Here is a 22,473-nt window from a genome sequence, read left to right as displayed (position 1 = left end):
AGCAATTTCTTTTGGCTCTGCCTTCCTGCCTCCTGGACATCAGCTTTGTGTTTGGATCTAGCAGACCAGTGCTATATGAGGTGTCCCTGCCCATGCAGGGGGGTTGGATCTGGATGATCTTTAAGGTCCTTTCTGACCCAAACCATTGTATCATTCTATACCTGCAGCACATGCAGAGCTGTTCTGCAGCAGCTCCAAAGGGTTTGCAGCAGCACAGTGAGCTCATTCTTAATGCCTGGGCTGGTTTTTCTTAATAAAGGGACTCACAGCTGGGCTGTCCCCTCCTTACATCACTCACCCTAAAATCCAACAGTAAAAGAAATGGGGAGTTTTCACCTCCTTTCATGCCTGGTGAGCACCCTGGACTCTGGAGGCACAAGCAGCCCTGCAGCAGCACCCTGTCCACACTGCTCCCAAGGGGCAGAGGGGTGCCAGCACCCAGGGCTGCTGCAGGAACAGTGCCCCATCACCTCCCCACTGACTCCCAGGACCTGTCAGGTGAGCACCAGGGTTGGAGCAGGGCACTTTCCCCATCACCAGCATGAAAGGTTCAATTAGCTGGCTCCAGCAGGAGGTGTGTAATTTTAGATGCAGGATATTATCAGTCAACAGCTAACGAGTGAACTGATGAGAGCAGGAGATGCTTGAAGTGGCCCTAGCTTGAAGAGGAGGTGAGTGCCTGTAATCAGGGGTGGATTACTGCCATTCAGAGCATGCTGCCAGCTGGGTTTGCCTCCTGAAATGCTTGCCTGGGTCCCCTCACCATGGAGACTGGTCCTGTGGAGCACAGGGGAGATTTGTTTGGTTTTGGGAGTGCTGATCTCTGCCTGGGGCTGGGTCATTTCTATAGAAGTGGCATTTCAAGAGAGTTGCTGCAGGGAAGGGGAGCAACCTGCAGCCCCTGGGCATAGACCCCAAAGGGGGCTTGCACCAAGTGTGGACTGCTAAAGAAATCACTCTCACTGACTTCTGTCGCTCCCAACTCTGCATATTCTGTGATTCTATGACTTTAGACTTAGCTGTGCCATTTCAGTCAGACAACAATACTCTGTGAGTGGCACATGGATACTGAAGGAGTGATATCCATCATGCAGAGGAGCCCAATGCAAGAACAGTTCCCCTGCTGGGGACTAAGGGGTGAGAAATGAATTTGATTAATTCAGCCCAGGCTTTCTGCTGAGATGTACAACTGTGAGATGACACTTCTGCTGAGATGACAAGTAACAACCAGTGTCAGTTAAGCCAACTAAAGGCCTGTGATGGGGTGGGAGACCACTGCAACCCACACAGCTGAGACCTCAGTGGAATGATACCTGGTTGCTGCTTACCTGCGTGGGGCAGGGAGACACACCTGGAGAAAAAAGCATGGAAAAACATGGAAAAAAGCAAATGTATAGAATCACAGAATCATAGAATTGGCTGGGTTGGAAGGGACCTCAGAGATCATCAAGTCCAACTCTTGACCCACCGCTGCGGTTACCAGACCATGGCACTGAGTGCCACATCCAGTCTCTTTTTAAATATCTCCAGGGACAGAGAGTCCACCACTTCACTGGGCAGCCCATTCCAATGTTTGATCACCCTCTCTGTAAAGAAATTCTTTCTAATATCTAATAAACTTCCCCTGGCACAACTTAAGACCATGCCCCCTTGTCTTGTTGAAAGTCTGGGAAAAGAGACCAACCCCCACTTGGCTACAAATGTAGAAACAAAACACTTCACCTGACACCATCAGAGAAGTGACACCAGCATCTGTCCAACCCAACCCATGGCAGCGCCCAGGGGACATGTAGAGAAGGTGCAGAGGGCACAGAGAAGAGGTCACCACCATTCTGCAAGCCCTGGCTTTGCTCACCTTGCACCACGAGCCTGCCCTGTGCCGTCCTCCGCACCCGAGTGCCGGGTTTGTTGGCAGCACACACGTAGATGCCAGAATGCTGCACGGTGAGGTCTGAGATCATGAGGTTTCCTGTGCCCAGCACCTGGATCCCCTCCACCCCAATCGGGCGACCATCTGAAAGAAAAGGAAAAAGGGAAGAGTCACATCCTGAACTTTTGTGAGAGGTTCTGCTGGGCACAGTCCGGAGACGCTGAAGCTCTTAGCAGCACTGCCCTCCGGAGAAAACCTGGATCCTCAAGGAGAGGTTTGTCCAAACCTACACTTTGTGCTGCTTGGAAAACCAACATCCTGTCACTGAACACGGGATGGCATTCATACACATGTTTAAATTAAGATGCAGCAACCAGAACACTTTCCAAGAGAATGGCTAAACCAAATAAAATGATGTCAGCTTCTCTGAGCCATTACAGCACACTGACCAAGGATCTGACCAGCTCAACAGCCTCCTCCCAGTGGAGAGGCTCTGGGAAAGAGAAGAGCAGACAAACTACAGCAGTACTTCCCTGGTGCACTCTCCCAGCCACTCAAAATTAATTTATAACTTGAGATTTCCCAAGCCAGAAGTTGTATCTTTCTGCCTGCCAAACCTTGCAGTGAGTTTTGTGGCTTTGGGCACTGTGAACATCATACTTTCAATTCTTAAATTCTTGCCCACACATAGCCCAGGACCAAGAAGCCAAACTCTGAGCTGGATGGTTAGATCTGCCCAGCTCCTTGGGCTTGGAAGGGCAACTGGAAATATCTGTCTTCATCCTGAGTGCTGAGCCTGAGGCAGGCTGGCAGGACAGCAGCAAGGTTTCCAGAAAACCACATCTGAGCTCCAGCACAAGGTCTTCCAAATCAAAGGGCTTGAAATAGCTCAGTATCAGGAGATTCACCTTCTTCCAAAGACTCTTTTCACTGTAAAATTCCCAGCCAGCTCTAATTACAACGTGTTTCATTAGGATCAGGCTGTTGCTTTTTATTGTTTCATTGGTTTGTGTTTTAAGACACCATCTGACAAAGGCAGCTCTAAATCAGTCCTTGCATGTGTCTGGGTGTCTGAGCTGAGGGGCAAGGCAGGGGAGCACTTAAAGGGAACACACTTCCCTCAAATAGGAAACAGGAACCCAGTTCCTCTCTTCTCTTTGCTTTTGGGGGAGTTTAAAGAACTTCCAGAAATGGGAGAAGCAAGAAGCAGCCCTGGTGATCTCCCCACCAGACTTTCCAATGAGGCCTCCACAATATAGTGCTCTGCAATAGCAGTGTCTTGTGCTTCACATTTGTGGCTTGTGAAAGGAAGAATTCACCTGAAAACTGCTTCGTTGGACTTCTGTTTGTCTGTGCCATGATCTTGCTGAGGAAATGGAGGAAGCCAAATAAAACCAGAACTGCCCTGTAGGAAGCCATGGGTCATGGGGAGAGACCTGAGATGCTCCTGCTGGTTTCCATTCCCCATGGGGCAGCTCTTGGGCTTTTCAACCCACTTCACAATTCAGCATCATCCACTGGGCAGAACAGTTCCCAGGGACATTGAGAGCTGAAGGCCCTCAGACTCAGGCTGGTTACCAATATCCATGGCAAACAACCATTCCAGTGGCTGCATCTGGTGTAATCCCAGCAATGGGACATCTCCATGGAAAACAGAGGGACACTCAAGCTGCCTGGACCATACAAGTGAGGGATCCCATCTCAGATCCACAGCGAGGAAACACCAGCAAAGCAGGGGCTGAAAGCTACCAAGCACCTCACAAACCCATCTCCTGCCATGGTCTTAATATATTGTTTTTCAGGAAATTTTGAAACTTAAAAGGTTGCCTTGCTTCATTAGGCAGGCAAGGCCAGACCACTTCGTTATTTGCATTGCAAAATAAAATAAAAACTGCTCTGGTCTTTCAGAGGGAGAAAAACAATGTAATTAAATGATTAAATGATCCCCAAGCTGGCCAAGCCACTGCAGCAGTAAATGGCTCAGTCATAAAAAGCCCAGTAAAACATGACCTGTCCCACATTTAATGAGCAGTAAGAGGGAACCATTCCTTTCAAACATCATTTGAACTGAAGTGTGAAGAGGTCTGAATTAAATTCAAATTGGACTTGATTTCATCTTTTGAATTACACCTTGTGGAAGTTTATCTTCACAGTAGGTATAAAAATCACATTTTTTTCTTGAGGGAGGGATGGAACTGGTGAAAGATGTGGAGTGGTCATACCTGGATGCTTCAGCACATTGTTGCCTGAAGAAATACCACAGAAATATGGTTTGATTGTCAGTAGTTTTATTGTATTATTTATAACATGCTACATAATTTAAGTGTGCAGAGACCCAGCCTGCAGCAGGTACTCCACACAGTCCAGCTACCAGCACCAATAGGTCCTCAGCTGCCTCTCTAGCTCCCACTACTAATTAGAGGTGTGGTGGCCTGAAGAAACATCTCCTGTCAATCAAGTGTCTTTCATTTCCCTGAAGTACAAAGCTCTCCAAGCTCAGAACCCTCGGGGGCTCTGCCATTTGATTTGGAGACTCTGGCCACCTCTCAGAGCCAGCAGAGCTCACTGTGCCACATCACCCCATGTCACATCATCCCATCTCTTGCTCAACTCCTCCCTTCCAATGAGCAGTGAAAAGAGCTTCTAGAGAAACAGCTCTGCTTTCCCAGGCTGCCCCATCCTCCTCCTTCCTCTACGGTGCCTCACCCAGCCTGAGCTCATTATTTGACCAGTTAGAAGCTCTTCACCCAATATCTGGTCCTTCTTATTAACAGAAACAACACATAAACAATAAAGAGTATTTACACATAAAATTCCTTGCATCCTGAAAGCTCAGCACTTTGCACAAGTGTCAGGCAGAGGGACTGATGTCTCACACCTGCTTTGCAAAGGCTGCTCTCTGTTCTAACCCTGCTGCCTTTACACATGAGACCCAAAGACTTGGATCAAGGGATCCAAACCCTGAAAACCCATCTTCATGGCACTGCTTACCACCATCAAGTCATCTCTCCATGGAAGAGATCCAGAAGACTGCCAAAGTTAACCATGCTGCTCAGCTCTCAAAGCTCTTAGGACCCATGCAGGCTTAGAACTGCTGCTCCTTTAACATGACCCTCTACTTCTTCTTATGGAGTCAAAAGCAGAAGATGTGAGGGCTGAAAACAAGCCACACTGGGTGGAATTGTCTGCCAGATACTCTCTGGCCATCCTCAGTTGGCAAGGGCTGTGGTTGGGAAGAGCAGCTGTGCAACTCATTAAATAAAGAAGACCTTTCTCAAATGGGAGATGCTCTCCAAAGATGCTCTGGCTATGGACAGGTAGAGGCTTCCAGGCTGCCCACTGGCATGAAGTCTGGGTGAAAGGTTTGGGAGCCACATGATTTATTTTTCCAAGGTGTATCTGATGCTTTCTGGAGTCCATCCCCTGCCTGCAAACCCAGTGATTGGCACAGCAGCACCAATTACAGAGACCCCTTAAAAGGGGTGATATGAATATGCAACGAGCCAAAGCTTTTCTTTCATAAGTAGCAAGTAGAAAGAAAGTAACAACTTTCTAATGTTGATCATTTAGGTCTTTTGTGAATTCTTTGTATTGTGCCATAGTAGCCTTCCACTTTTGAGACACATGGGTCTCCTGCTCCAGCGGACACTGGGCACTGTGGATTAGCATATTTAGAGTACATTGCAACAGTTGACTATTCAGTATGTGAAGTGGTGAAATTTACTCTATTATTTCTAAACACTTAGAGGAACGGTGCTCCTGTCAACCAGTCAGCCATCTATTGCAAGCTTCTGTGTCCAATAAGTTACCAATTAATTGGCTCCTACAATTGTTGTATAGTTTACTTCTTGAATGGCCCCCTCTTTAGTAATTTCCTTCCCATTGTGAGACCCTTTCTGACAACTTCTGGACAACGCTATCAGATAATCACTGTCTTTTCTTTCTCCCCTCACTTTTCTGTATCTCTCTAAATAGTTTATTATTCTGGCTCGGTACCTTTTATGGTGGCTGGCTCAGTGGCCTGTCACTTAAAGGGTAAGGATACATTAAAATAGTCACTCATTCAAAAGGCTTTGCAGTAAATGCCCGGGATATTCATTTGTGCACACATACAGGTTCCAAGCCTGAAGTGAGGAGAGGCTCTGAAAGGAAAAACCCCATCTTCCCTGAACAAACCCTTAATGATTTTACATTTTGCTCCAAGCCTGCTCTCTAATGAACGCTGACGTTTCACGCGCAGCGAGACACGGGGATTCTGTTTGTGGTCAGGGGCTACAACGTATTCCCAAGGAAATTAAATTCAAAATTGATTGTGTGACACTCCAAAACTACCCCAGAATTTGAATTATTTCCTCCAAGCAATGTATAGTTGCCTTTCCCACTGAAAACCTGCCAGGTTTTAGCAAAGCCAAGGCAAAAAGTGTAAGTGTTGTTCAGGGCTTGCTTTGCCCTGCCCCAGAAAGCTATAAAAGCAAATCTGGTGGGGTTTTTCTTGCTCCTTTTTAAAAGGGGAAATACCACAGCACCAAACATATGAGCAAAGGGGTTCAGAGACACCCTGAAAGAGAAGCATGCCCTGTGTGAAGACCCAGCACAATGGCAATGCCACAACTCTTATTTTGACCAAGCAAGAAAGATGCTCGCACATAATTGACTTTTTTGTTTAAATTAAGTCAAGCCTATTGCTAAATCAGCTGCATCTCTCAACACTTTGTGGCCATGGATTATTTCCTTTCTGGAAGTGGATTATAAGTGGTTTGGGTTTTTTTCCCTAAGTTGAGTGAACTAAGTAGCTATTTAAGCTAAACCAGCTCTGTAGGAGGAACTTCAAGAAGGAGACCCTCCCATGGGAGGAAGCCACGTGCACAGATGGTTGGAGGATCTCCTCATCCAGCACAAACCCCTTTCCCTCCTCCTGATCCAAGAGCCATGAAAGCACTTCTGAAAGGGTACCAAAAAAGATGACAGATCCAAAAACTCAGAGAGCCTGTATGCCACATGGATACTGAGATCAGTATAATAATATTAAAAAAGATCTTGTGATGTTTTGGACAGGTGACACTCCTGAGGAAGAGGAAATAATGGGATCTCCTTCCTATTCAGTAGCTCTAATTCTGCAAAGCAGAGAGGAGAGGGCAGCTATTTTTTGGTGGAAGGCACTGCTGAGCTCAGACCAGGAAGCCAAACCTCACACACAACTACTACATCTTCATTACTGGACTGCTCTGTAGAGACAAGTGTTTTGGAAAAGTAATAAACACTTATAATTAAGGCAATTATAAAGTAGTTTATTATAGCTGAGCGCTAACATAGAGCTGCCTTGTGTCCAACAGAACCAAACCAGTGATCCAGCCTACCTGGGGAATTTCTAAACCAGCATCACTCTGACTGTTATGGCTCTGGAGATAAAAATAAAGCAGTTTGTGGCAGCCACCAGCTGATTTTACAAGGCACCAGGGGATCCAAGCAGAGAAATCATGTGGTTGATGCTGGATCTGTGTCTTCATCCCCTGGCAGATGGCTCTGGAGTGGGAAGTGAGCTGGACCCTGACCCTTGGAGAGCCACAGGGATGAAGTCCCACATCCAGCCCAGCTGCATGAGACAGGATTATCCCTGTTTGTGTTTCACAGTCATCTTGGGGGACTCGAAGAGATTAGCATCCCAAAATGACATGACCTCACAGACCACAAGGGCTTGGGAAATGCTAACTGAACCCAACGCCACAGGAGGGGCTAGAAACTCCAGAAGATAAACCAAAAGCCATCAGCTCTTGGCTCTGCATGGATTTCTGTAGGGCAATGGGAATGTTGCTCTGAAGAAAAGAGTTTCTGAGCCTTTACCACAAAATTAGAGCCTAAAACAACCCTTTCAGATTGGGAGAAACACAGCACTTTGCTTTTCCTTGTTTCCCTGATGCCACCAGACCCTGCCTCTGATTAAAAAACCGTATCACAGACCCCAGCAGTAAGCATCACTTTTTTCAGAGCTTCAGACACACCAATTTAAATCCTGTCTTCCCTTCAAAATTTATTTAAAACTCCCTGAACAGGCAGCACGTTTTTTCCCATTCTGTTTTAGGTGAAAGATGTGTTTGTGTATGATTTTTCTTTGGGCCAACAGTGGGAATGTTTTTGATGCAGCTGATAAAGATGCTGTCACTCCAGGACAGATAAAATTATCACCTTTCACGAAACATCTACAGGTTTAACCAGCCCACTTCTCTAACAGCTAAAAACAAGATCTTGGCAGAGAAAAAAAAAAACCAACAACCCAAAGTGTAGACGTGAGGAGAAAAAACGCTTCAAGCCTACAATTAACTACAGTGGGAAGGGAAAGGGTGAGTCACTTGTTGCATAAAACAGTGGCACCTTCTTATTCCTCATGCCATGGGAATGGAGATGGGAAGGAGGAGGAAGAGAAGAAGGATGAGGAGAGATCCCAGTCACCCCTGGGGCTTACCAAGGCGGCTCCAGGAGACGATGGGCCGGGGGTTGCCGGTGGCGATGCACTCCAGCACCGCTGTCTGGTGCACGGTCAGTGTGAGGTTCTCTGGGCCAACAAGAATCATGGGGTCCTTGTAAACAGTGGAGTGGGAGCCTGCAAGGACAGAATCATCAATGGTTTGGGTTGGAAGGGACCTTAAAAATCTAAGAACCCATCCTCTGCCATGGGCAGGGACACCTCCCACCAGGGTGCTCCAAGCCCCATCCAACCTTCACCACTGCCAGGGATGGGGCAGCCACAGCTTCTCTGGGCAACCTGGGCCAGGATCTTGCTATCTTCATGGTAATTATTTTCTTATACTATCTAATCATCATTAAAAGGCATCTAATTCCCTCTTGTTTAATGGAAACACTGAGGACCCCAAGCATTCTCCAAGTAGAAATGATGTGGCTGGTGTGAATTTGAGGTAAACATGAGACAAAAGCAGCACAAATGTTTGCACGATGTCTGAACTTGTTTTAAGTATGTGATGATATTCCTGGGAAAAAACTTTGAGCCAAATGATCCCACAACAGCAGCTTTGCTACCACCCACCTAAGGGCAGCACAAAGCAGGAACCACAGCGAGCAGATGGACAGGGAGAAGATGGCAGGTAGGAAGCTACAGGACAGGAAAGCAAAAGAAACCACATTTCACCAAACAGGAGGAGACCATGGGACAAAAAGCTCATCCTGTGTCAGCTACACAGCAGCTGAGGAGGACACAAGTCCTCCCGGGCTAAAGGGCCCTTCAGCCTTCACTCCCATTTGGTGGGAGCAGGAGAGAAGAAATAAAAGGAGATATTCTCCATTCTCCCTCAGGAAACAGGAACACTGATCATCTCTGCTTTAGCCTTCTCCCCATTTCCAACAAGAGCTGGGTTATGTCCCACAAACACTGAGGTCAAGAAGTGTTGAAGGAATTTCAGCAATCTGACAGCTGCTGCTGGCAAAAATGCTCTCTATACCTGTGGAGAGAAATCCTTGGGCTGGTCATGTCCCCCCAACCCCCCCGAGCAGGAGAAGGGCACAGGGAGAGCTGGGAAGCTGAGTTCTGCCCCAGGTCAGCTTTGCTGCAGGGAACACCCCAGACTGACTCCTCTACATGGCCTTTCTGTGCCTAAAAGGCTTCTTGAAAAGAAGTGGCCCATCAAAAACAAAAAACAAACCCACAAACCTATCTGCAAGGGCTTTTCTGCAAGAAAAAAATAAACTCTTCCTGCTCTTGTTAGTGTTACCCTTTTCAGAGCAGCTCAGGGGTGAAGTCAGGGGGTTAGCTGAGGGGGTTTGCAGTGGTCCAAGGGTAAGCCCAGCTCACAGCAGCTTGTTTGTTAATCGTTCCTATGGGTGCTAAATGGGGAGTGATAAAGGGAGTCCTGAGGTTGTGCCTAAATGGGCAAAACCCAAGAAAAAATCACCATGTCAGTGTGACTTAAGAGCTGACTGTCTCCCTAAATGCATTTCACTGCAAGTCATAAAATGCAGATTTTTTTGATGAGAACCAGAATGCACAATAAATTCAGATGACCGGCTGGCTAACCCCAAGAGATCTGAGAAACAATACCTTCCCCCTCAGTACCTCCCAGTGCCTTTAAAACTCCTGGAGATTTATTGTTCTAAATCACAATACAAACAGTTCACGCTTAGAATAATATGACATTATCATCATATTATGTAATAATTCCAGTATTTCAAAACACAGAGAAATTAAATGCATTGCCCAAGGTCACCCAAGTGTAGAAACGGCAGCTAAAAACAAAGCTGAAAACTCCACTATTTTGCCAATAAAAAAAATTTTAAATCCCATTTGTTTTTTTATTTATACTCCAAGTCCTACACAGGCATTTGGGTTTTCAGGTGTGGGCTCAATTCCCTGAGTCTGGCCAAGTCCAACCCCTGCTCACCTGTGCTTGGGTAGGCCACCTCATGGTCCTGTAGCTGTGTTGCCAAACCCAAAACCCATGGCAATGCCAGCAGAGAGGTAGCACTCAGACCATGCAAAAGGGTTGACACTTTTATCTCCTACCAGAAAAACTCTTTGATACAGGGTCAGGAGGGGCAAAACAAGGGGCTTGTGGCAGGCGAGTGGTGCTGGAGCACACCAGGGTTCAGGGCAGCTCGGTGGGGATTTATTTTCAAGGAGAAAAAAGCTCTAATGATGCACGTGGTCCCCAGGGACTCTGCCAGCAGCAATTGTAGGGAGGTCCCCAGCACCACCAGGAGTGACAGGCACTCCAGCAGGGATGGGAGCATTGCTGGCACAAGCTGTTAGATCTTGATCAAAAGGAGAGCAGCAGAGAGAGAAGGTGTCAGTGCAGAGAGAGGCAGGCAGCCCCTCGGGAGCATCTCTGCTAAGCAGGCACTTGAAAATAATCAATCAGGGGGACTGAAGATATATCCATGATGCTCACTGCCAGGGATAGGAAGGAGAGTGCTGCAAGCAGGGCCCTTCATCCCCCACAGGCAGCTGCCCTCCTCTTCCTCTCCAGACAGGCTATGGCAGTGCCCTGCTGGGCACTAAGCTCCTAAAACCCATCCCCATCCTCTCACTTCTCCTCCTTCCCCAGCCAGGGCTTGGTTTGGAAACCCCAGCAGTGACTGAAGCACGGTCCAAGCCCTTCAGACACTTGCATGTGGTGCCCGTGTTCATCAGCCAAGTGCTTGAAGGAAGGGAAAAAACAAACATTTCACAGCCAGGAAACCTGGGAAATTTCTATGAAATACCCATCTGAAATACGGAATGGTCAGAAGAGAACAAAACAGACTAGACAAGGCTATTTCACTACAACAATCATCTTGTGCAACTGCCAAGGAGCCCTTTCTGACCTGCAAGAAATAACCCAGACCAATAAACTGACACAAAGAACTTCACCACGTGGATAATTCACTGTTTCCTTTGCCTTCCACATGGCCACTGTTCTCATAGATCAAGAAGATAGATAAGTACCAGGCATCAAGAGCTCCCAGGTCTTTCAAAACCAGTTGACCCCTCAGAGCTGACATACACAGCATCACCCTTTCCTCAACTTCACCCCATTTCACACATGCCAGCAGTTACACACATCTGAGGGACAGGAGGATCACAACTCCTGGGGGAAGACCCTGTGCTGCAAATAAAAAAAAAAAACCAGCTCACAGAGAAACACATTTTCCAACCAGCTCTGTGCAGATTTCCCTTGCCTCACATCTCCAAAGCTGTCATCTCCATTTCCACAGGGAATCTGGGATGGTTCCACACTGGAAAGCCAAGGATGCATCACCACTGCTGTTACAGGGGACCAAAGCAGGTACCCAGCATCCAGTCCTGTATCTCAGAGCCCAGCTTGCCAGCAGGCCATAACCACAATGTGTAGGTGACTACTTCTGTGGCACTCTTATCTTCTCTGAAGGTAACCTACAGATGCTCTGAAGTCCAGAAGAACCAAGCTGTCCTGTTTTCATACCAGAAGGACAAGCATATCAAAGGCATTTCTAAGAAGAGGGGACAAAGGTGTCACTCACTCCTGGCTGCTTCATCACACTGAGCTGGACAATTTGGCCCAGTATTTCCCACTTCCTTCACACTAGGAGCAGTTACTGAAACATCAAGGGAGACTTCTGAAGCTCAAAGTGTTTGAAATTAAGACGACTGACAAATGAAGGAAGCCTGACTAGAAGGTCACACTCTAACATCAGGTTGAGAAATTGGCTGATGAATTATTGCTCTAAAGGGCTCCAAGAAATCAGCTTGGGTCCCACATGGACAGCTCATGGAGGATGGGCAGTGGGGGGCAGCACCATATGGAAATGTGGCAGAAGCAGATTTGCACCCTAGTCCTTCCTTCACTGTGCCCAAGGCCATCTCTTCCAAGTGCCATTTTGTGTGCTCTTAAAAAAAAAAAAAAAAAACAAGCCAAACTAAATCTGTGCAGGTGCAAAGTGTGGATGTGGGTTGCTTTGATTTGCCCTTACAGCTTCATCACATCTGACCACCAGCAGCACGAAACCAAACAGCAAGGGGGGGATTTTGGCCAGGTTTATTTTTGGAAAGGAGACCACAAGGCACCCGTTTCAGCAACTGACTTCAAATGTGGATGGAGAACCAAGTCCAAATTCAGCCTGAGGTGCTCAAGGCTTCTCCTTCTCATCTTCCAAAGAAAGGTTACCCTGCTCCAGCTGCAATGCAATGCAAGCAGCCTCCAGAACATAATTCCCCCATTAGATAAATAATTGATCACCCTGTGTGCTGCAATTACTTCCAGAGTGGGCAGGTCTCATAAGGAAATGATGAATCTTCCACATTTCCAAAAGAATTTATTTAATGTAAAGCTGCTGTAACTCATTGTCTCACCATTCTCCCTCTACCCAGAAACTGGCACCAATTTACAGGTGAAGAGACAGATTTATCTGCTATCAAAAGGACTGATCTGGCAGGAATTAGTAACAATCCCAAGCAAGGAAGCTGCTGGGGCTGGACAGAGGGATGCTTCCCAGTGCTGTTAGCCTGAACCTCTCTTTAACAGCTCTGGTCCAGACCAGCAGCAGAAAGAAGATGACAGAAAGACATTCAGGGCAGTGTTTACAGGTACTGACCTGACACAGTGAGTCTGGCCTCCCTGCTGAACTTCACATTAGCAATGTTGGTAGCAACACAGTGAAAAATCCCACTGTCTTCTGCCCTCAGTCCTGTAATCTGGAGGACTCCCTTGGGAAGCAGCGTGTACCTGCAGGGAAAGAAAAGCAGGAATGAAAACTTACAAGGTAGGATACAACAGGAAGGCAGGACATGATGTGAAAGAAGGCTCTGCACCCAGGGAGGTGGAGCAAGGGTGCCAATACCACCTGGGAGATGCAACCCCACAAGCTGAGCACATGCTTATAAGCCCATCACTTATTTTTTTAGTTGTTTATATATATTCGAGCCTCTGGTCTTGTCTTACAGAGGGTACATTCCCTTTTTATGTCCTTCCTCAAGAAAACATGACTTTTGCTGGGAGGCTAAGAAACAGATGCTTCCTATTTAACCTGTGGAAAAGCTCATTTGCATGGGAAGACAGCTGACAAGGGACTTCTTAACCATCAGCTGAACTACAGGGAGCATGGAGAAGCACCAGGGAAAACTACCAGGTCCAGGTCCACCACTCGAATCCCCATGACCCTGAAACTTCAAATGCATGGAAAGGGATGTCTAAAATAGGGATGTGAGAGTATAACATAGAGACCTATGCAAATAGAAATAAATATTTATAACTTTAAAACAGAGGTCCATTTAAATGGTGCATGCATACACACACACACATATGCATACATACATTACAGGTTGCTTGGCAACCATGTGTTTAAATTGGCAGGTAGTAAGTCAATCCTCTGTGATGAGTTAATAATCCATTTCTGTGTGGAAGATGAGGGATATCTTTCCCCGTATCAGCATATGCTTAAGTGCCTATAACCTGCTCCCTGTGCTGGGTTCCAAACGTGCTGCTTGGTGTCAGTGGCAGTGTGACAGCAATCAGCTCTACACCTCCCCAAAAGTTGATTGCAATCTCCCCGGGATTTTGAAACACCCATTGTTTTGGATGAATTATACCACAAGAAGCCTTCATTTTTGTTAACAATCTGCCCACAGCATTAGAAAATTCAATTCCAAAGCTATTATTCTGCCTCCAAAGCCTCCAAGTGCAAGACTCAGCATACAAATTTATATACACTTTATACGCAGAGAACGCACCCGGCGTGATTAATGCAGTGGGAGAAGCAGCCCCCATCACCCAGGCCTCCTGGTGTCAGAGATTAATCTACTGAGCTGACAATAAAAACCTTCCTTAGTAACTTTACTTCAACAAAAAGCCCAATCTGTTCAAAATCAAGACACCAAACAAAGGGAAACTGCTCCTAGCCCATGTCCTCCAGGGCTCGGGCAGGCTCACTGCCCTCGTTCTTGGAGCTCCTCAGCCTTGGAGCAAAGAAGTCCTGGTCACCCTCAAATCCCTGACATATCTCTGGTCATCATCACATCCCCCATCATGGATTCAAGTGAAAAGGGGAAATAATACATGAAGGACTTGAAGAGAACTTCACCTGTCCTGCAACATCTTATCAGGACACACACAAGGTATCAGGCCCAGTTCTGCACCCCTTATTTCTGCTGAAAGCACCTTGGAGCACCCACCCTGCTCTGCCACATCCCCAGTTTAGCACTTGTGTGAAGAAGGAGCCTTCAGAAGAAATCAAGTTTAACAAAACCCCGTGCTGGGCTACACAAAAAAATAATAAAAAAACGAAACTCAGATGAAAAATGCAAGGAAAAACAAAACCTGACAGTTGCAGTTTTCTACAGCAGGGTTGGGCCTCTTGGGTCCTTCTACTGCGAGTTCACCTCAGTGCTGAAAAGGTCAGGCATTGTTCCAGCCCTCGTGTTTTCTCCTGCCTCCAAAGCACCCAACCACATTCTGCTGCAGAAGTGACATTTTTAAGAATAAAGGCTTTCAGGAAAAATATTTACAGCTTCCTGGTTTCTCCTATTCCCAACACACAGACATCAGTTCATGATGGAGCTGTGCTGCCACCGATTGTCTCCCACCTCAGGCTGTGTGGTTCCTGAGCTGCAGCTGGGACCATGGGCATGGAGCACATGTTTCCTGCCACCTGTCCTCAGCTGGGCCCCACTGCTGCTCAGAGGATCAAACCCTGATGAGGGATGTTTCCGATACAAAGGGAGCAGCCCATCAAACACAGGAAGGGAGGACGTGCAGGTCCAGGTCCAGGCTGGAGAAGGGGAGCAGCTGGGACTACTCTTCAGGAGTTTAGCATGGGAAATGGCAGCTCGATCACACCTGGGAAAGAAAGTCTGGTGGCCATGGTAGAATTCAGCCCTTGCAGGAGTTCAGGACCCACATGGAAGGCCCTAAGGTATGGATCTGGCTTGGAAACAGTTGTACAAAATGGAGCCAGAACGGATGGTGGATGCCAAATGCTAGGATTGCTGGGTGGGCTCTTCATGCTGGGAAGTAAACCCAGAGGAGGGCTGATCAGGGAAGGTCAATGCAAGCCCTTGCCTCCTCCAAAATCAGCTAATGGGGTTTATCTTGGTCTGAGACATGCAGTATTTCTGCACCATGTTTGGCCAGAGGAACCCAGACAACCCCCCACATCAACAGGAAGAGCCTTCCATGGCAGACATGCTGGCCAAGACCTCCAGCCCCCATCAGTTGTGTCCTAGCACAGTGAGAGCAAAAGCAAGCCTGGCCACCTTTTTCCACCTTTCTGCACCTTGAGAAAGGACAGCAGCACGTGGTTTGGATGTGTCTTACCTTTCGTTGTCCGTGTTGACCGGCATGCGGTTCTTTTGCCAGAGGATGACGGGCTCAGGCAAGCCATGGATCTGGCACTGGAATCTGGCCACTCCACCTTCCTCCACCACAGCATTCTGAGGGTGGATGTGGAAGTCTGACATAGCTGGAAGACAGAAAGAGAGAAAAAAAATATTCACATGAGAAGAGATGCACTGTCAACAGCTTCACGTGACCTAGAATAACCCTAGAGAGAGCAAAGGGAATGGTAAGACAAGAGCAGAAGGCTGGTTTGCAGCCTTCTCCTGCATGGAGAAACAAGGCTTGGGGCAAGTTCTTGATATGATCTGCCTCTGGACATTGACTCAGCCAGGACAGCAGACAATGCTCCATGACCAGCATGGTCCATGGAAAGGTTTACACAGGCAGCAAGATGCACAGACACTGCACTGGCGCTTACCAGAGGTCATTCTCAACAGCTTCAGCAGGCTTTGGATCCAAGCTCACAGCACAAAAAGATGTCTATTCCCCTTCTGCTGCTGCCAGTGTCTTATCTCCTGTAAATATCCTTCTGATGCACACTCCTAAACTCATTTTTTTAAACACCTTGACCCAAAGAGCTCCCAGCTACCCGAGTAGAACTTCCAGCCCTTGATTTCAACTTTTGTTTGGTGGTTGCTCCACATCCATTGAGTATTCTGCTTTCCAGTGGAAGGATCAGCCACATCCCCACGCCGTGGAGCACCAGGCTTCAGGAGAGGGAAGAGCAGTGCCAGGAGCTCAGCAGCTCAGCTCACCCAGGCTGCTGGGGTTGGGACCAGCCGACAGAGAACGACAAACCTCAGTGGGCCCACGCAGCGTGAACACAGAGCAGGCTATTCCAGCCACAGCTGTAACCATGGTGCAGAAAGACTCTGGCATGCTGCTGCAGCTACATAAATAATACAGTAATTATTACTATTAATTAATTGGAAGGTGCTGCCTGTTGACTCTGCAATAAAGATCTCGGAAGCTAATAAACATCACAGTGGTTGTTTAGCTCCTGATTCATTTCCAGCGCAGCATCCGCGGGAAGATCCCTCCCCTCATCATCATACAAAATAAACTCCAAAGAGCCTCCTACTCTGCCACCCCAGCCCATAACACCCCTTCCCCTCAGCCTCATCCCCTTTTACACTTGTCGATTGTAATGAATGTACCTCTGCTAAGGAACAAGCTGCCTGGGTGTCAGGGTGGCTTAATCATTCATCTGCAGGCTCCAGTTGGGCTCCGGCAGATGGGAGATGGCCATTAGCAATCATACATTAAATATGTGTTGCATTAACCCACACTGCTCCCACAACCCCCTGACTGCAGATTTGTTAAGCTGATGGAGGAACAAGGAGCTGAGCCCCAAGCCCTGCCCAGAGGGTTGGGAAGGGTTTGCCACCATGAAGGTGGGGTGGGCGGCCATGGAGTGTAGCTACGGGAGCAGGAGGTGGCTGTGAGATGCTCCAGAGAGATGGGAACATCCCAGCACAAGGCAAAAGTTGCTGCAAAAATAGGTATTTCCCTTTCCCAGGAGGAAAGCCAATGCAATTGTCCTCCCTGGTAAAGGATTGAGAGCAATGGTGGAATGGTGGGTCACCCAATTCATGCACATCTAGCCTTGAAATGAGGTTGCTTGCAGCCCAGGGCACTCGGCCATAGTGGAAAAGAGCCCCAAGGCTACTGGGGAGGTCTCCCTCTTCCAAAGTGGCAAGGGCTGCCTCTAAAAACAGGGAGTCCAGAGGTTCCCAGGGCAGGAAAGCTCAAGAGTACCTGCAGAATATTCCAGGGCTACCGTTTGGAGGTCCAGGCCAGGGTGAGCATCTTGCAACTAAAAGCTTGTGAACTCTCACGAAAGAATGAATCCAGGAGTTAATGACACAAAACTTATTAATATAAGAGGAAAAAAAAAAAAAGCAAGCAGCAGATTTAGATGCCTGCAGGAAAATTCCTTTCAAATGTACAGATGCTCAGCTCTGAGGTTTTTCAGTGGCTGACAGGACTGATGAGAAGAGGGAGGTGTGAACGAGAGCAGCCCTGGTGCAGACTTGGCTCTGCTTGCTCCAGAATTCATCCCTGTCCCTTTATTTCAATAATATCACCTCTTACAGGTAAAACTGCAGCAATAACCTCTTCTCTTAAAGACACTAGTATTAATATTTATCATGAATAAAACATGGGGAGTTATAAATAATTCAGTTATGAGGACGTTAAGTAAAATATTACTCTTCAATGACCCTATAATGTGGCTTTGAAGCACAGTTTTATGTTAAACGCCTAGGAAACACTGTGACCCTTGCCAAGACCAGCTGGTTTGCAGAAGATGCATTAAAAATTCATGTGCCAAGCTGCAAAATGCTATTTTTAACACGGGTTTTACGAGTTTATTTACAGTTGCAGAGACAAAAGCTTTTGTAACACCCCCTGTAAAACAGCAGCGCAACTCGAACGCGAGCGATTACCTGGGATGCTTCTTCCAGCCTGGAAATAAATCACTGGGGGCAAGGAGAGGAGCACAACTGCTTTGCTTGGAGGGGCTAAATCTTTGCTGATCCACCTGAGATTTTTTTTATCTGCCCCAACTGACTGTAACAAAGGCACATAGTGGAGTGCCTGCTCCTGTTTGTCACTTGTCTCTCAGGGGTGAAGCCCCGTTAGCAGCCAGGGCATTTTTGTTTCAGCCACCACAGGAAAAAGCTTCACACCAGCCCTGGGTGGGGTTGGCCATGAGCCAGGGAGCTGCATCTCATTTCTATGCTAATGGCCGTAATAATTTAAAAAATAAATACATACAAGCACAAGCTCTTAACAGGGGAGGCACCTTCTAATCCATCTGCTCATGGGCTCTGTCATCCAGCAACACAGCACCCATGTGGCACCAAGGGGACTGGTGCTGCCCCAGCACCCCTTTAGCTGTCATCACATGGGTTGAATGTCACCCAGTTCCCCTAAACTTTCCTCTGCCATTTCCATGTGTAGCACAGTCCCATCCACACAGCCAGTGAGCAAAGGGTGGGGTCACCAAGCCCTAAAATCAAACCAAATCATTCACAGGGTCACTGCTCCCCAATGGTGCTCCAAGCCATGGTGTCTCAGAGCTTCTGCTGCCATCACACCTGGATTTTGGTGATTGTACCCACAGTCCAGGACAGGGCAAGGAAAGACAAAACCAAATGGGCTCACAGAAAATGTAAAATGGTCCTTACAGCCATCCCATGCTGCAGGCATGGGTGCACCTTCTCCCAAAGACCTTGGCCAAGGCTAGATTCAGGCTGAGTTACTCTTCATCTCTCCTTCCTTCATGTTGTACCAGGGAGGACCTCAACTAGGATGAGGCTGGATCACTGGTGAGTCTCTCCCCTAAAGACAGCCCCATCTTTGGGATCTCCCACCCCCCAACCCTCACTGGGATCCAGTCCCTGAAGGTACCTCCTGTGGGCATGCAGCAGGTGAGAAGCAGCTCTTATCTTCATCTGTATTCACCACAGAGGATTTGTTGTGGCCAACAGAATTGCTGGGTCTCCCCTAATCAAAGCACAAACACTCTCCCCATCCTAACAGGCCCCGTGGAAAGACCAATGGAATAAAAGTGAAAATAGGTATTGAGCAAAATTTTCTTTACTCCATGAAAAGCTAAATTGAAACCATTAATGGCCAATCCTTTTTGGCTCAGTACAGCATTAGTGCTAAGCCTGAGATTGACCTAGATTTGATATAGAAAAAGAAAACATTAACTTGATATGTCAAAGCAAATCCCAGGCCTGCCTCAATCATTAAAAGGCAAACAGTATTATCAACTGCAGGCACAAGGGGAGGAAGAAGACCTGAAAGGTTCAGTACCAAGCCTGGTGTTAGGACAGTATTTGGGAAACCCAGCTCGTTCTGCAACCACATTGGTTTAGGGTTTTTAAATGACTTACAGGGAAGTCAATCCCCAGGTTGGCTCTGACCCTAGAGGATGCTGAGGAGAAGCTGAGCATCCTCCACACCACTGACCAGTCCACAAACCAAGACCTTTTCTCCTCATTTCTGTCACCAGTCTGTCAAGTTCAGACCCCTTCCAAAGGAAGCACATGGTTAAAATGTCTCAGAGATGACACAGGTCAAGGGACAAGAGTTTAAAGGGGACATGCCAGGGCTCCCAGACACCCCTGCCAAGAAGAGAAAGCTTCCTTAGCTTCATTACAACTCACGAAGGTGAGGATGAAGGCAGATGGTTTGCCCAGTGCAAGAGAACAAGCCATGGGCAGAACCAACCCTTTCCAAGAGTGGCTCCATCCCAAAGCTGGTGACAACTGCTGAATTTCCCAACTTACTAATACAATGTAATTCCTTCTCCAGGTCAGCAGAAATCAGGTAAAATACAATGACCACCATGCCAATTAAACTCAGACCTAAACCACTCTCCAACCTGGCTGACAGCTCCAGCAGAACCAGCCCTTGGTACCTCTGAGATGTACTAAGCACCCATCCTCCTGGGAACCACAGCTTCCCAAATGTTCCCTCCAAAGCAAGCAGAGGGATTAATTACATCCTCCACTCCCTCCTGGCTTAGCAGACCTTCCCCACTAAGATAGCAACTTGCCAGGGAATATTTTCAAGGAGTTTGTCAAGTGGAGGCTTAGCAAATGTAAATTTTGCATTTGCTCCTCTCTGCTCTCTGGAAAGGGAGGATTTCCCTGGAAGAAAGAGGCAGCACAAAAGATGGGGGGCGTACAGACACCACAAATCCCAGCCTCTCCTCTCTCCCCCTGCTTTCAAACAGGGATGCTTCCCCAAGTCTTTAAGAAAAAAGACACTGTACTTTTGTTCCTTTAAAAGATGCATTTTTAGAAATATATATTTAAAAAAAACAAACCAAACCCCAGGTCAGACCATCCTGGTGGTGACTCCAGCTGCAGAGCAGCCTCTGTGCTGGCCCTGCGTGTCTAATGATGCCATTGTGCAGGGTTGTTGCTGAACTGCCATGAGCCCAATTTTGAATGCAAGTTGCTTTGTACATAGTGAAGCGTGAACACCAGCACCGCCCATTTATCTATTTAATTCTCCAGGAGTAACAGGAGCAGGGGCCTTTGCTCACATCTAAAGGGAAGAAAAATCGCCTTTCTCTCAGCTTCGGAAAAGGAGGGAAATATTAAAGAGCTGCCTCTCCCAGCACAGAGGAAAATCCCCTGCCCACTAATCAGAGGGGTGAAAATCCCAAATCTCTATTGTCCACGCTGGGCCTCAGATCTCAAAAAAAAGAAAAGGGACTGCGTGACTCCGGAGGGTTTGAAGCAAGGAAGACATTTTGGAGGAATGTTGCTCATTTAAGAGGAAACAGAATAGATGGTGAGATGAGAGAGGGAGGAAGCCCCATCCTGCTCTGTGCTAGAAGGAAAGAGAGCCAGTTCTGTGCACTTTTTCTTTGCAATATTTGCAACTGAATGCTTATTCCTCTTTTGCTTTGGCTGTTGTTTTTCCCCCATCTCCAGCCAACTGATAGGACAGCTCAGAGCAGGGATGGAGGATGTTCCAGGCTCTCCACATTTTGCACCCTCGTGTCTCTGCCATTATCACACCCAATCAAAGCTGAATGAAAAAACTCAAACAAGGTCCAGAAGACGCCCCATCAGACTGACTGCTCTGGCTGAGGAACAAAGTCTCCACCTGGCCTATTCCCCACACTTCCCTAAGCCCCTGGGATGAGAGGGAGACAACCGAGCTAATGCCTCACAGTGGGACCCAGCAGCTGCCCACGGGAGGGAACATGAAACAGATATTTTACAAGAGGAGGGGGGGGAAAAATCCAATCTACAGCTTCATGACTCAAGTCCACAAGAAAGCAAACTACTGCCTGATTTGGGACTACAGCTTCTCATTTTTTTTTTTCTCAGAACATGTGAAATGACTCCGAGCCAAATCCAGCTCAGGTCACCTCCCCGTGTCACACCACAACGAGCAGCGCCGAGGGACTCAACACAGCCCTGATTTACTGTTTGCTTTGGTGCTTTCAGGAGCAAGTGAGAAAAATGCACAGAGCCCTACGGGGGCTGCTTCTGTGTAGGGATGATAAATATCCTCCCAAGGTAATGAACACATCTCCACGCAGACTGGGGAGCAAAGGGAATGTGCTCAGGGGTCCCTGGTTGCTCTGCCCGCCCTGCACGGGCGTAGGAGCAGGGCTGGGAGGAGGAGGAGGATGGGTTGTCCCTGCCAAGGTTTCTGCAGGGACTTTATGGTGGCACCTGGAAAACCTTCACATGCCCATGTGCAGCTCCACTCCTCTGCCTGAGGCTCCCTGGGATGCCCTCCCCAGCCCCATCACCCCCCAGCCTCTCCAGAACAATCACACACGCCTCCAAGCTGGTCTCCTCTTCCTAAAGAGCATTTAGTAGATTTATGGTATTGATTATAGCTCACTTATTGGAAAAATAACTACAGCACCATCAGTTGTTGATGCAGGGGTACTCCCCCCGTGAGTGGGAAAGATTTTTGTCAGGATAAATGCAGTCCCTCCATCACCCACGGAAATCAATGGGGGCCATTCAACCCCCAAGGGCTCTTTTAAACTGAAATATCTCACAATTTCTATATAGCTCACAAAGTAGAGCATGCCAGGGAGCATCCCCACCATCCAGCACACCACCACCCTAGATAGCTTGACTTGGGAGGATAGAGATTTCAGGGGAGCTGCCTGGCCCAGAGGGAATCCCAGAAAGCTGCTGATCTTTACCAGAGCACTGCCCAAACTCTGCCTGCTCAGAGCCAAGACCTTCTGCACCACAGCTGCAGCCAGAAACCACCCCAGCCTGGAAATAAAGAGTGGTGAGTCCTGGTGCCTCA

At 47.6% G+C, this 22,473-nt stretch overlaps 1 protein-coding gene across 1 annotated transcript in view; it reads right to left on the bottom strand.

Moving 5' to 3' along the window:
• IGDCC3 (immunoglobulin superfamily DCC subclass member 3) overlaps positions 1-22,473 on the bottom strand; it is an 89,831-nt gene that overhangs the window by 21,056 nt on the left and 46,302 nt on the right. Inside the window, exons 3-6 of the mRNA XM_071754162.1 lie at positions 15,643-15,787; positions 12,926-13,056; positions 8,331-8,468; positions 1,856-2,014 (exon numbers count right to left, since the gene is read on the bottom strand). Of these exons, the coding sequence (XP_071610263.1) occupies positions 1,856-2,014; positions 8,331-8,468; positions 12,926-13,056; positions 15,643-15,787 (573 nt within the window). The remainder of the gene's footprint in view (positions 1-1,855; positions 2,015-8,330; positions 8,469-12,925; positions 13,057-15,642; positions 15,788-22,473) is intronic.

The sequence above is a fragment of the Heliangelus exortis genome, chromosome 11, assembly GCF_036169615.1.
Source record: "Heliangelus exortis chromosome 11, bHelExo1.hap1, whole genome shotgun sequence".
NCBI lineage: Eukaryota > Metazoa > Chordata > Aves > Apodiformes > Trochilidae > Heliangelus > Heliangelus exortis.
This window is presented reverse-complemented; position numbering and strand designations above follow the sequence as displayed.